Source organism: Schistocerca serialis, chromosome 2, assembly GCF_023864345.2.
Source record: "Schistocerca serialis cubense isolate TAMUIC-IGC-003099 chromosome 2, iqSchSeri2.2, whole genome shotgun sequence".
Classification (NCBI taxonomy): domain Eukaryota; kingdom Metazoa; phylum Arthropoda; class Insecta; order Orthoptera; family Acrididae; genus Schistocerca; species Schistocerca serialis.
The window spans coordinates 703698001-703712343 of record NC_064639.1 but is presented as its reverse complement, the minus strand read 5'-3'; the positions used below and the strand labels follow the sequence as shown (position 1 = coordinate 703712343).

The following is a 14343-nucleotide window of genomic DNA, read 5'->3' as shown; positions in this document are numbered from 1 at the left end:
GTTTAGAAAGATGGAGTTTTCCAACATTCTTTGCCACCTATGTCCTGATCTATTTTTAAGTTCATCAAACAAGAATTTTAGCAGACTAGCTCATTCACACATAACAAATATGACAGAATTAACTAAACAATAAAAATAATGTGTAATTTATAGAAATACTGAATATCAGTTACTTGTGTTACACAATATTGTTGTTGGTAAAAAACATTGAATACCTGCAGCAATTTATCTGTGGTGAGATTGTGCAAGCTATCATAGTTACATGTCTACCTTTCATGGCAATTTGTTTTAGGAGATAATCATAATGCAATGTGTAGTTTTAGTGATGGCCCTTTACATGAATCTAATGTATTTAGTTTGTATGTTGTTAATCATCATTTAATACGGCTCAGCATTTTCTCTGCAGAACATTTCTCTAATTTTTTTGTTTGTAGATGATTTGGAAATGCTTCATCATCATTCTTTTTCTGGATCATTTTGACAATGTTTTTGTCATGTGTTGTGAACCCTCTTCAAAATTTTTACACCACACCATCTGTTAGATAATCCAGCTCACACCAACATCCAACCCTTGCTTGAATGTAAACTTTATAATGACCTAGAATGGCTAAGTAGCGTTCCATTTCATTGGTTTTATCATATTTTTGACAGCTGAAGGATCCAGGGTATGTAAAAACTTGATTGAACAGCTAACTTACTTCTTCATTGTTTTTAGAAATTAATCTCATTGTTATACTCCAGAATTACTGTTGAGTTATTATTTCTTGTCAAATCAGTTTAGATTGGCTTTCAATATTAGTACAATTTTGCACGAGGTAATGACGAGTGCCATACAACGTGTGTGTAAAAGAAATGGAATGATACTGCATACTTAAATCAAGAGCTGCAGTTCTCAAGTTCACATCATGTCACAATATGTTAATATTGTGACATGATTATGCTTTTGTGGATATTGAGGTGCTAATGAAGTTCTGGTATACTTAGTATTTGTTTGTTGAGTGCCTCTGATAATGAACCTTCAGATTATTATCTATATATTTACAGAGGGCACAACAGACCTATCTGGTCTCTTGATGTAGACTCTCTGGGGATGTTTGCTGTCACGGGATCCAGTGATTATACTGCCAGACTCTGGTCACTTGATAGGACTTATGCTTTGCGTGTGTTCATCGGACATACACAAGATGTTGAGGTAAGTCCACTGCACTTATTTGTGTATTATGTCTTCCTCACTTAGCAAACATTTTGTGAGAGAAGTAATAATAACATAACTACATTGTATATAGTTGAGAACTCAAACAATGGAAAATCGAGGGTGGAATGTAACAATGTTATGAGAAGGAAAGTTGCTACTCACCATATAGCGGAGGTGCTGAGTCGCAGATAGGCACAACAAAAAGATTTTCACTCTTAAAGTGCCTATCTGCGACTCAGCATCTCTGCTATATGATGATCTGAATAACTGTTACACACGTTCTTGCACTTGCCTTTGTGTACAAAATCATAGTTTATATTGTAGTGATTGAAATAGTTGAAAAGTGCTGGCTAAACTTCAGTTAGTGAATTATTACAAAAAATAAAATTTTAAGCATAACAAGACACATTGTTGATATGTATAAAGTAGTGTTTACTGAAATAATCAATATCGTTTTTAGTGTAGTAAAACCCAAGTGTAACTTATACTCTTTGGAAAGGTCTGTGAGAGTTGTCCCCCACCTACGTTTTGATTGTCCCCAACCTACGTTTTGATTGGTATCCTTTTACCAACTTAATAACTACTTCTGCTGCTCCTGGTTACTCAGATTCACAAATTCGTCAAGTATATGCATCATAAGGTTGATTACAATGATTGTTTTTATGTAAATAAATATTTCACTTTTCAAAACAGAGGCAACTTACTTTTTCCTGATGTTGCTATGTTTCTCATTTTTATTTGGACAGATTTACTTGTGCTTTTACCTGTGTATAATGGCAAACATTTTAGTAGTAAGCACTTGCATACAATACAACAAAGTTGCCAAGATTCTTTCAAATCAGTAACACATTATGATTCACTTAAACATACCATTAGTCAGCCTTTGTCCAGTTCCTGTGTCATACTGAGCCTACGACTTATCTTAGAAACTAGCTTAAGGAAAGGCAAACCTACATTTCTAGCATTTGTCGACTTAGAGAAAGCTTTTGACAATGTTGACTGGAATACTCTCTTTCAAATTCCGAAGGTGGCAGGGACAGGGAGCGAAAGGCTATTTACTATTTGTACAGAAGCCAGATGGCAGTTATAAGAGTCGAGGGACATCAAAGGGAAGCAGTGGTTGGGAAGGGAGTGAGACAGGGTTGTAGCCTCTCCCCGATGTTATTTCCTCTCTATATTGAGCAAGCAGTAAAGGAAACAAAAGAAAAATTCGGAGTAGGTATTAAAATACATGGAGAAGAAATAAAAACTTTGAGGTTCGCCGATGACATTGTAATTCTGTCAGAGACAACAAAGGACTTGGAAGAGCAGTTGAACGGAATGGATAGTGTCTTGAAAGGAGGATATAAGATGAACATCAACAAAAGCAAAACGAGGATAATGGAATGTAGTCGAATTAAGTCGGGTGATGCTGAGGGAATTAGATTAACTTAAAGTAGTAAAGGAGTTTTGCTATTTGGGGAGCAAAATAACTGATGATGGTCGAAGTAGAGAGGATATAAAATGTAGACTGGCAATGGCAAGGAAAGCATTTCTGAAGAAGAGAAATTTGTTAACTTCGAGTATAGATTTAAGTGTTAGGAAGTCGTTTCTGAAAGTGTTTGTATGGAGTGCAGCCATGTATGGAAGTGAAACATGGACGATAAATAGTTTGGACAAGAAGAGAATAGAAGCTTTCGAAATGTGGTGCTACAGAAGAATGCTGAAGATTAGATGGGTAGATCACATAACTAATGAGGAAGTATTGAATAGGATGGGAGAGAAGAGAAGTTTGTGGCACAACTTGACTAGAAGACTGGCTCGGTTGGTAGGACATGTTCTGAGGCATCAAGGGATCACCAATTTAGTGTTGGAGGGCAGCGTGGAGGGTAAAAAACGTAAAGGGAGACCAAGAGATGAATACACTAAGCAGATTCAGAAGGATGTAGGTTGCAGTAGGTGCTGGGAGATGGAGTAGCTTGCACTGGATAGAGTAGCATGGAGAGCCGCATCAAACCAGTCGCAGGACTGAAGACTACAACAACAACAACAACAACAACAACTACTGTAGCTTGTAGATATACAGTTGCTGGAGATAGGTTACCCGCAGGTGGATACTGAATTTATTTAATGATGATTACAAACTGTACCTCCTGAAACTTAGTTGTGAATGAACTTGGTTCCATTGTTAACTGAAGTTGTTGCCTACTTCAGTGACATACTGGATGTTTAAAAAAAAGTGTGACATATTTATCAAAACTAGAAGACAAGTTCCTGTAATTCTGTGTTCAGAGACCGCTACCTGGTGAGATATGGATTTTACTTATGGTGACTAATGTGCAGTATTTGGTGATGTAGGCTGCCTTACTATAGCAGTTAATTGCACATGCATGAATGGTCATAGCTTGCAGTACACTGATTATAGTGCTGATGCCAGGCGTAGCAGTGCAACAACCTGCTGCATCAGTCAGTTGAGGCTGTTATATCTGTGCACTACATTAGTAGAATAAGACTAGTGATTTTGTGCACAGTCCATGAACTGTACTGTAAATGGTGGAAAGAAGGCCTCCTATTCCATGAACGAAATGGCAGTCAAGTATTCTTTTATGGGTTAGTCAACAGCAGCAATCTGCAGACCTGTGAGGTGTAAACTGAATGACATCCATAATGTGCCATTTCATCTATAAGAATATCCAGCAGGCTATTCCAGGAAATTGCAGGCATTGGATCATTCACAATAAGGATAAAGGGCCCCTGTAGCCTTTCACAGTTTGCATGTCAGAGATATAGGAGCAGGTATTGCAACATGCACATGGTGATCCTGAAACAAGTGTACAAAGAATTATCAACTTTTCTCTTGTGTGATCAGTTCTGCACAAGCAGTTGCTTTATCCCTATTGTATGCAACATTTGCAAGCCATTTGGCCAGTGGACCACCATTCCTGATTACAGTTCTGCCACTGGTTTCTATAACAGATTGCTGAAAATCTGCTATTCACAACTTGCATTTTATTTTCAAATGAGGCAGGATTTATGAGAGATGGCATAATAAATTACCACAGTACACACACAAGGGGAGTGCAGATCTTCTAGCAGTCAGGGAACTGAGGCATCAGAATCGCTTTGGTATTAGTATATGAGCAGAGATTGTCAATGATAGACTCGGAGGGTCACAAACTGTGCCAAACAGTTCTACGGTATCTGTATACCACCGATTTCTACATGATGAATTACTAACACTGTTGAGGAACATTATGCTTGCTGAAAGACAATGAGTGTGGTTTATGCATGAGTAGTCACCACACCATTTTGTACAGATCTTACAAGCAGTACCTTACCGCAACATTTCCTGGGTGATAGATTGGTCTAGGAGGTCCAGCAGCATGGCCAGCCCATACACCAGAACAGAATTTGTTGGATTTCTAGCTATGGGTACATTTAAAGGCATTGCTCAATGCATGTGACACCGCCTGAAAGAAGTCAGTGTATTTAAAAGAGTGCATGCTTCATTGCGAAGGAGGGTTAAAAGATGTGTCCGGATGTGTGGTAACCATGTGCAACATTGCCTATACTGTATCTTTCTATGTAACAGGCAGACGCGAATGAGAAAACAGATTTATCCATGTCCCAACAGGTATTGGTTACTGAACATATCATTAAAGGAACTTTTCATCTAATTTTGACCAGAACTACATCCTTAAAAAAGAATCCTGTATATAGCGAAATAATTTGATCCAACTGTTAAAAGCCTCACAGTGCCAAATGACCAGTAACTTGACATGTGATATAGTTGAAGGTATCCAACACATATACGAAAGAGTTTTAGAATGAAGCAGATATTAAAAGGATGTCTTATTTACCTAAGGCTAAAATGTAAAATGTAGAAAAAATAATTGTAATGAATGTCGTGGTGCTAGAGGGACGCCAGTTACATGATCCATGGGCCACTTTGCAATAGATCATAGAGACATTGAACAAGTCAGCTCACAGAATATTAGCTTAATTGGTAGTTAAATATCACTGCATGCGATCCATGCACTGATGAGTTCATGTAAAGGTACACAATATCTAGTTATCAACACAAATATATTTGACACACTTTTGCACAAAGTAAGCCACAAGTTTCTATGTTAAAACTCTTCTTTGGAATGGGAGAAATTGCCCAGAAGGAACTTCAGCTTAGTTTCAAATTTAATCTATATGTATTGTCTCCACATGTTCAATACCACGATTAACTGATTAAAAATTTTTGTTGAAAGGGTAACTTACAGAATCAGAGAGAGAGAGAGAGAGAGAGAGAGAGAGAGAGAGAGAGAGAGAGATTACACTGCAACAACATGTGAGTGGCAAATTACGTAACAGTTTCTCACTCTGATGTCTCAAAATACGTTGTTACTTATATATTGTAGATGAACACTTTGGATTTGAGAGGTTTAGCTCTGGAACCAAATAGGATGTGCTTTAGAAACTTTAAAAGTGGGTAAAAATAAGAGGAAGAAGATGAATTGATTGATGATTTAAATTTCAGTATTTAAAACAGGTATCATCATTCCTTTTAATTTTTGTTCCAGTCTGTATCATACCATCCTAGTTGTAAATATATAGCTACTGGATCAACTGACAAAACTGTCAGGTTATGGACTGTGTCAGAGGGAAAGTTGATACGAATATATGCAGGTCATCGAGCAGCAGTCCAAGTTGTGAGATGCAGTCCAAATGGGAAATACATTGCTTCAGCCGGTAAGTCCCTAGTTGACTTTTATTATTATATAGTAAAATGCAAGGATCATGAAGCAAAAATCAAGTTTAGTTTACATTTGTGTAGAATCATACTATCACTCTTCCTGTATCTTGAGATCAGATTTTGCTGTTCATAGCTGACAGTTACTCCACTATCCGCACTCTGTCAGAGATCTTTGTACCCACACACGCCCCATTAAAGAGAAAGTGTTATTCCTTCATTTCTTGATTTATGGTACATCAGGTTAATCATTTGATTGATTTTTAACATGGTAAGTCAGAGGCAAGTTACATGTCGCTTACAATATTTACATCATAAAATATGTGTGACTAATAGTGGATAGTCTGCGACGGCTCACCTGAAGATGACTTGCAGGTGCCCAGTTGAAATATCGTGCGAAGTATTGAAAGACGGCCGGCTGCAATCCCGAAATTTGTTTGAACAGTGGATACTATTTGTTTTCTGATGTTTTCCTAACATGATGGATAGAAGATATATTTCCAGCTAATCAGCTTGGTTAATGATTCCATGCCTCTGCACAGTATTTCAGTGAAATTTGCTCGCAATAGTGAATTAAAAAAAATAAGTAAAAATAAGAGAAAGAAGATGAAACAATGGAATACAGATGGAATGTAACAATATTATGAGAAAGAAAGTTTCTACTCAACATGTAGTGGAGATGCTGAGTCGCAGATAGGCAAAACAAAAAGACTGTCACTGATGACATCTCCTGAATTGCGTACCCCGCTAGACCCTCATAAATGTATCTTCTGTCTACACTATTGTTAAAACAGATCAAACAGCGCATATAGACATGAATATAACAGAGGGAAACATTCCACGTGGGAAAAATATCTCTAAACACAAAGATGATGTGACTTACCAAACGAAATCGCTGGCATGTCGATAGACACACAAACAAACACACAAGCATACACACAAAATTCAAGCTTTTGCAACCAACGGTTGCTTCGTCAGGAAAGAGGGAAGGAGAGGGAAAGACGAAAGGATGTTGGTTTTAAGGGAGAGGGTAAGGAGTCATTCCAATCCTGGGAGCGGAAAGACTTACCTTAGGGGGGAAAAAAGGACAGGTATACACTCGCACAAACCCACATATCCATCTGCACATACACAGACACAAGCAGACATTTGTAAAGACAAAGAGTTTGGGCAGAGATGTCAGTCGAGGCAAAGATGTTGTTGAATGACAGGTGAGGTATGAGCGGCGGCAACTTGAAATTAGCAGAGGTTGAGGCCTGGTGGGTAATGAGAAGAGAGGATATACTGAAGGGCAAGTTCCCATCTCCGGAGTTCTGACAGGTTGGTGTTAGTGGGAAGTATCCAGATAACCCGGACGGTGTAACACTGTGCCAAGATGTGCTGGCTGTGCACCAAGGCATGTTTAGCCACAGGGTGATCCTCATTACCAACAAACACTGTCTGCCTGTGTCCATTCATGCGAATGGACAGTTTGTTGCTGGTCATTCCCACATACAAAGCTTCACAGTGTAGGCAGGTCAGTTGGTAAATCACGTGGGTGCTTTCACACGTGGCTCTGCCTTTGATCGTGTACACCTTCCGGGTTACAGGACTGGAGTAGGTGGTGGTGGGAGGGTGCATGGGACAAGTTTTACACCAGGGGCAGTTACAAGGGTAGGAGTCAGAGGGTAGGGAAGGTGGTGTGGCGATTTCATAGGGATGAACCAAGAGGTTACGAAGGTTAGGTGGATGGCGGAAAGACACTCTTGGTGGAGTGAGGAGGATTTCATGAGCGATGGATCTCATTTCAGGGCAGGATTTGAGGAAGTCGTATCCCTGCTGGAGAGCCACAATCAGAGTCTGATCCAGTCCCGGAAAGTATCCTGTCACAAGTGGGGCACTTTTGGGGTTCTTCTGTGGAAGGTTCTGGGTTTGAGGGGATGAGGAAGTGGCTCTGGTAATTTGCTTCTGTACCAGGTCGGGAGGGTAGTTGCGGGATGCGAAAGCTGTTTTCAGGTTGTTGGTATAATGGTTCAGGGATTCCGGATTGGAGCAGATTCATTTGCCACGAAGACCTAGGCTGTAGGGAAGGGACCGTTTGATGTGGAATGGGTGGCAGCTGTCATAATGGAGGTACTGTTGCTTGTTGGTGGGTTTGATGTGGACGGACGTGTGAAGCTGGCCATTGGACAGATGGAGGCCGACGTCAAGGAAAGTGGCATGGGATTTGGAGTAGGACCAGGTGAATGTGATGGAACCAAAGGAGTTGAGGTTGGAGAGGAAATTCTGGATTTCTTCTTCACTGTGAGTCCAGATCTTGAAGATGTCATCAATAAATCTGTACCAAACTTTGGGTTGGCAGGCCTGGGTAACCAAGAAGGCTTCCTCTAAGCGACCCATAAATAGGTTGGCATACAAGGGGGCCATCCTGGTACCCATGGCTGTTCGCTTTAATTGTTGGTATGTCTGACCTTCGAAAGTGCAGAAGTTGTGAGTCAGGATGAAGCTGGCTAAGGTAATGAGGAAAGAGGTTTTAGGTAGGGTGGCAGGTGATTGGCGTAAAAGGAAGTGCTCCATCGCAGCGAGGCCCTGGACGTGCGGAATATTTGTGTATATGGAAGTGGTCTCAATGGTTACAAGGATGGTTTCCGGGGTAACAGATTGCGTAAGGATTCCAGGCGTTCGAGAAAGTGGTTGTTGTGTTTGATGAAGGGAGGCCACATCAAACCCACCAACAAGCAACAGTACCTCCATTATGACAGCTGCCACCCATTCCACATCAAACGGTCCCTTCCCTACAGCCTAGGTCTTCGTGGCAAACGAATCTGCTCCAATCCGGAATCCCTGAACCATTACACCAAGAACCTGAAAACAGCTTTCGCATCCCGCAACTACCCTCCCGACCTGGTACAGAAGCAAATTACCAGAGCCACTTTCTCATCCCCTCAAACCCAGAACCTCCCACAGAAGAACCCCAAAAGTGCCCCACTTGTGACAGGATACTTTCCGGGACTGGATCAGACTCTGATTGTGGCTCTCCAGCAGGGATACGACTTCCTCAAATCCTGCCCTGAAATGAGATCCGTCCTTCATGAAATCCTCCCCACTCCACCAAGAGTGTCTTTCCGCCATCCACCTAACCTTCGTAACCTCTTGGTTCATCCCTATGAAATCGCCAAACCACCTTCCCTACCCTCTGACTCCTACCCTTGTAACTGCCACTGGTGTAAAACCTGTCCCATGCACCCTCCCACCACCACCTACTCCAGTCCTGTAACCCGGAAGGTGTACACGATCAAAGGCAGAGCCACGTGTGAAAGCACCCACATGATTTACCAACTGACCTGCCTACCCTGTGGCTAAACATGCCTTGGTGCATGGCCAGCACATCTTGGCACAGTGTTACACCGTCCGGGTCATCTGGATACTTCCCATTGACACCAACCTGTTAGAAATCCGGAGATGGGAACTTGCCCTTCAGTATATCCTCTCTTCTCGTTACTAACCAGGCCTCAACCTCCGCTAATTTCAAGTTGCCGCCGCTCATACATCACCTGTCATTCAACAACATCTTTGCCTTGACTGACACATCTGCCCAAACTCTTTGTCTTTACAAATGTCTGCTTGTGTCTGTGTATGTGCGGATGGATATGTGTGTGTGTGCGTGAGTGTGTACCTGTCCTTTTTTCCCCCCTAAGGTAAGTCTTTCTGCTCCCGGGATTGGAATGACTCCTTACCCTCTCCCTTAAAACCCACATCCTTTCATCTTTCCCTCTCCTTCCCTCTTTCCTGACGAAGCAACCGTTGGTTGCGAAGGCTTGAATTTTGTGTGTGTGTTTGTGTTTGTTTGTGTGTCTATCGACATGCTAGCGATTTCGTTTGGTAAGTCACATCATCTTTGTTTTTAGATATAGTACATATAGACAAAAATATTGTGGATAAAATCAACCAAAATTATGCTGTAGTTAGAAATTGGAGCAGTTGTGACCTATATAACAACACATATACTCCAACACACTCCTTTTCTATTATAAAACCATTATATAGTTGTCTTGGCAGCCATGGTTCTTACATGCAGTGTTAGACTTGTGTATGTTATGAGATTTTTAAATCCAATTTTATACATCTAGGATTACTTGTGACACAAGCAAAACTACATGGGGAATGTATATCAGTTTAAAGGTTCGCAGACAATGTTGCCATTCTTTCTGAAGCCACAGATAACTTGAACTATTAATTGGAGTGGCAGGCTGTGTAGTACTAAATTTCAACTAAGTTTAACATTAAAACCAAAGAGATTAAGAACAATCATCCTACACTTTCTTCTTGTAAGGTGGACCCACAAATCATGGAGTGATGTGTTGCAGTGGTTAGCAAACTAGACTCGCTGTTGGGAGGACGATGGTTCCAATCCCTGTCCAACAATTAGGTAGGAGCAGATAAGGATTAGAGTACTTGAAAAAGATAATTGAGGAGATTGACTGTAGTAGGTACTTAGATATAAAAAGGATTACTGCAGAATAGGGAAGAAACAAACCAAACTAAGTAAAAAGGAGGATTATCATGATACTACAATAAAAAAAACCTCTGTCCAATTGCTGTTACTAATTATGCATTATAAGCATAAAATTACGTTACCTTTGATACTGAACATGAGTTACTGGCTGTGTTGAATGAGGGTTCCCTGCAGCTGTACCAAGATCTTAGTAAACCGATCTATAAAAGTACAGTTGCAAACCAGGATAATTGCCAACATTAAATCTTGTACCAGTGTCATACAATTAGTAAAATTAGAAAAGTCTTTCTGCTTACATGAAGTAGCAATTTCTACAAAACAGTGAAGTTGACACCTGAAATTGAAATGTGTTACTGTAAAACTTAGTATAGACTAATTTTTGTGTGGTAGGCCTAGAAATCCTAAGACAGTTATGTAATGTATTTATTTGCAACTGTAACGTTAATGACACTTCTATTGTACATACGTCAAAACACACACACACACACACACACACACACACACACACACACACACACACACAAGAAACTATTATTTGAAAACAATTAACATCATGATATTATATTATTGAAAACAATTAACTTCATGAGAATATTACCACCCATTAATAAAATACAAAATTTAAAGTCCTATTGTTTCGCCAGGATTCAGTTTTTGGCAGTAACGTTCTTCAGCGAACTCTACAGTGAAATGCATATAAATAGCACCATAGTCCCATCTATGTGACACAAACCTGCATCCAGTGTTTGAGTTAATCCATCCAGCTGAAAGGAAGTTCTGAAGTACTAATCTTTTAAAGAATGAATAGATAAAATTCTGTCATGGTTAATCATCAGGGTATCACACAAAAAATAGTGATGAACTGTCATGGCCACACACAGAAAAGCATTTTAGGTTAAAAAAAATTGTACGTTCATATACTTCAAAGGCCTCAAAGATTGTGGGGATAATATTGTTGCACATAATTATCTCATTTAAGCAACTACTCAATTGAGTAGACAGATTGTGGAGATTTGTACAGTATTCGTTGTTGTAGTCTCCTAGTCTACATTTACATCTCCTACTAATGATGAGAAGCTACAAATTGATATCTACGTGTATGCTATGCAAACCACTATGAGATGTATAGTACAGGGTACGTTCCATTGTACCAGTGATCAGGGTTTCTTCCTGTTCCATTCATGTTTGGAGTGTGGGAAGAAGGATCTTTGAATATCTCTGTACATGCGATAATTAGTCTAACCTTATCCTCTCGATAGTTACATGAGTGATATGTAGGGGGTTGTAGTACCGTATTTACTTGAATCTAAGCCGCACTCGAATCTAAGCCACACCGGAAAAATGAGACTCGAAATAAAGGAAAAAAAATTTCCCGAATCTAAGCCGCACCTGTAATTTTAGACTCGAAATTCAAGGGGAGAGAAAAGTTTTAGGCCGCACCTCCAAATCGAAACAAAGTTGGTCCATTGTAATATGAGACACAATTTAGGTCGAATGAATGACGATACAGCTACAGTAGTTTGCTTCGAGTCGTAAGCATAACAGTTAAGCTTTACCAGGTAGCCATTGCTATGCGTCAGGCGCTCTGTCCGTATTTATTCGGGTACCCTTCTTTTTTCATGTGCTTCGTCTGGTTTGAATCGATTGCTTAGTTTGCTTCGATCTGATAATTGCCGTTTTCTTTGTCATAGGTGTTTACGTCACTCTTAAGCTGAAAATGCATTACTGTACTGTGTCATGCATTGTTTGTCGCATTCTGATAGTGCGTGTTTACGGCCTGTCGCGGCTCGCAGCATGGCTTGCTTTTGTGCGTGCTACCGCCACTTACAAAAAAAAAAAAAGAAAGGAATCGTCTCATTAGCGAAACAATGGCAAGAGACTACTATTTGTTGTTACTTACACTGCTGCTTTCTTTGATAATGATCAACAAGAACCAAATAATAGACTGCGTATGATAGAACATGTTCTGAACGAGAGTTAGGTGAAAATTTTTCTCTGTTTGAAAATCTTTGCAGCCGCTTCTTTAGTACATCAAATTCTGCACAGAAATTAGTCATCTTAGGTTTAAAAATCTAGTCAGTTGCCGTGCTTCATTTCTGACTGTATCACTATTAGGCATAAGAATAATACGAATATAAACATGACACGATACGTATATTCTTCCGCGTTTGCTGTTGTCTCACTCTAGTTTCGTAGTTTATTAGGCAGACAGGATTTAAACGAGATAGCAGCAAACATGAAAAATACGTGGCAAAATGTTTATTTTCGTATTATTCTTATGGTGAAGAGAATACTGCATGTGATTCACATTTCATCAGGTTCCTATTAGCAACCATCTCTTCTCACAGGTAGGAAAAAATTGAGAACGTAGAGTTCGCCATATTGACAAACATCCTAAACAGTCTTGCCAGTTGGATTTTCATAGTACATTGAAATTCTGCTACATTGGAAGATGAACAATACGGAATTTGTATTTATTTCGTTGGATAATGTATGAAAATGCAGTGGTCGAAACTCGGGGTGGAGAAAAAAAGCTCGTCTTGCACCCGTTGTTTTTTTTTTTTTTTTTTTTTTTTTACTGGCGCATCGGTTTTGGCGCCAGTATTTATCTTTGTGCCTACAAAGCTTGCCTGTGTAGCGCTACATATATTCGACGGCAGAAGTTAGTTGTGGCGGCACCTACCAACATTTTTCAGAACCAGAATGAGATTTTCACTCTGCAGCAGAGTGTGCGCTGATATCTGCCAGGAAGTTTCATTTTTCAGAACTTCCGCTTGCTTTGCACTCGATTCTAAGCCGCAGCCGGTTTTTTTGGATTACAAAAACCGAAAAAAAGTGCAGCTTAGATTCGAGTAAATACGGTATATCCCCAGAGTAATCATTTAAAGCCGGTTTTTAAAATTAGTTAATAGACTTTCTCAGGATAATTTGCCAGTTCAGTTCCTTCAGTATCTCTGTGACACTCTCTCATGGATTAAAGAAACCTGCGACTATTCGTGCTGCCCTTTTCTGTATACATTCATATCTCCTGTCAGTCATATCTGGTACGGGTCTCACACACTTGAGCAATATTCTAGGAGGGATTGCACTTGGGTGATTGCACTTCACCAGTATTCTACCAAAAAATCGAAGTCTACCACCTGCTTTACCCATGACTGAACCTACGTGATCATTCCATTTCATGTTCCTACAAAGTATTACACTCAGGTATTTATATGAGTTGGCCAGTTTCAACAATTACTCATTGATATTATAGTCATAGGATACTACCTTTTTTTGTAAAACTTTATATTTCTGAACATTTAGAGCTAGTTTCCAATCTCTGCACCACATTGAAATCTTATCAAGATCTGACTGAATATTTATGCAGCTTCATTAAAGATAACTGCCTCATCTGCAAAAGCCTGATTCTTACTATTAATATTGTCAGCAAGATCATTAATATACAATATGTACAGCAAGGGTCCCAACATACTTCCCAGGGGCACACCGGAAGCTACTTCTACATCTGACAATAACTCTCCATCCAGGATAAGATGACCTCCCTACCAAAAAGACATCAGTCCAGTCACAAATTTCATTTGATTCCTCATGTGATTGTACTTTCAACAATATGCATGAGTGTAGTACTGAGTGAAATGCTTTTCGGAAATCAAGAAACACTGCATCTACCTGATTGCCTTGATCCGAAGCTTCCAGTATTTCATGTGAGAAAAGTGCGAGTTGGGTTTCACATGATCAATGTTTTCAAAATCCATGTTGGTTGGCTTTGAGGAGGTCATTCTGTTCGAGATATCTTATTATGTTTGAGCTCAGAATGTATTCTAAGATTCTACAACAAATCTGTGTCAAAGATATTGGATGGAAGTTCTGTGGATCACTTCTACTACTATTCTTGTAGACGGGTATGACCTGTGCCTTTTTCCAAGAACT

At 39.7% G+C, this 14343-nt stretch overlaps 1 protein-coding gene across 1 annotated transcript in view; it reads left to right on the top strand.

Annotated features, from left to right (window-relative positions):
• Positions 1 to 14343, top strand: part of LOC126457852 (TAF5-like RNA polymerase II p300/CBP-associated factor-associated factor 65 kDa subunit 5L) — a 154145-nt gene that overhangs the window by 125058 nt on the left and 14744 nt on the right. The window contains exons 9-10 of the mRNA XM_050094492.1: positions 1045 to 1192; positions 5746 to 5914. Coding sequence (XP_049950449.1) covers positions 1045 to 1192; positions 5746 to 5914 — 317 coding nt within the window. The remainder of the gene's footprint in view (positions 1 to 1044; positions 1193 to 5745; positions 5915 to 14343) is intronic.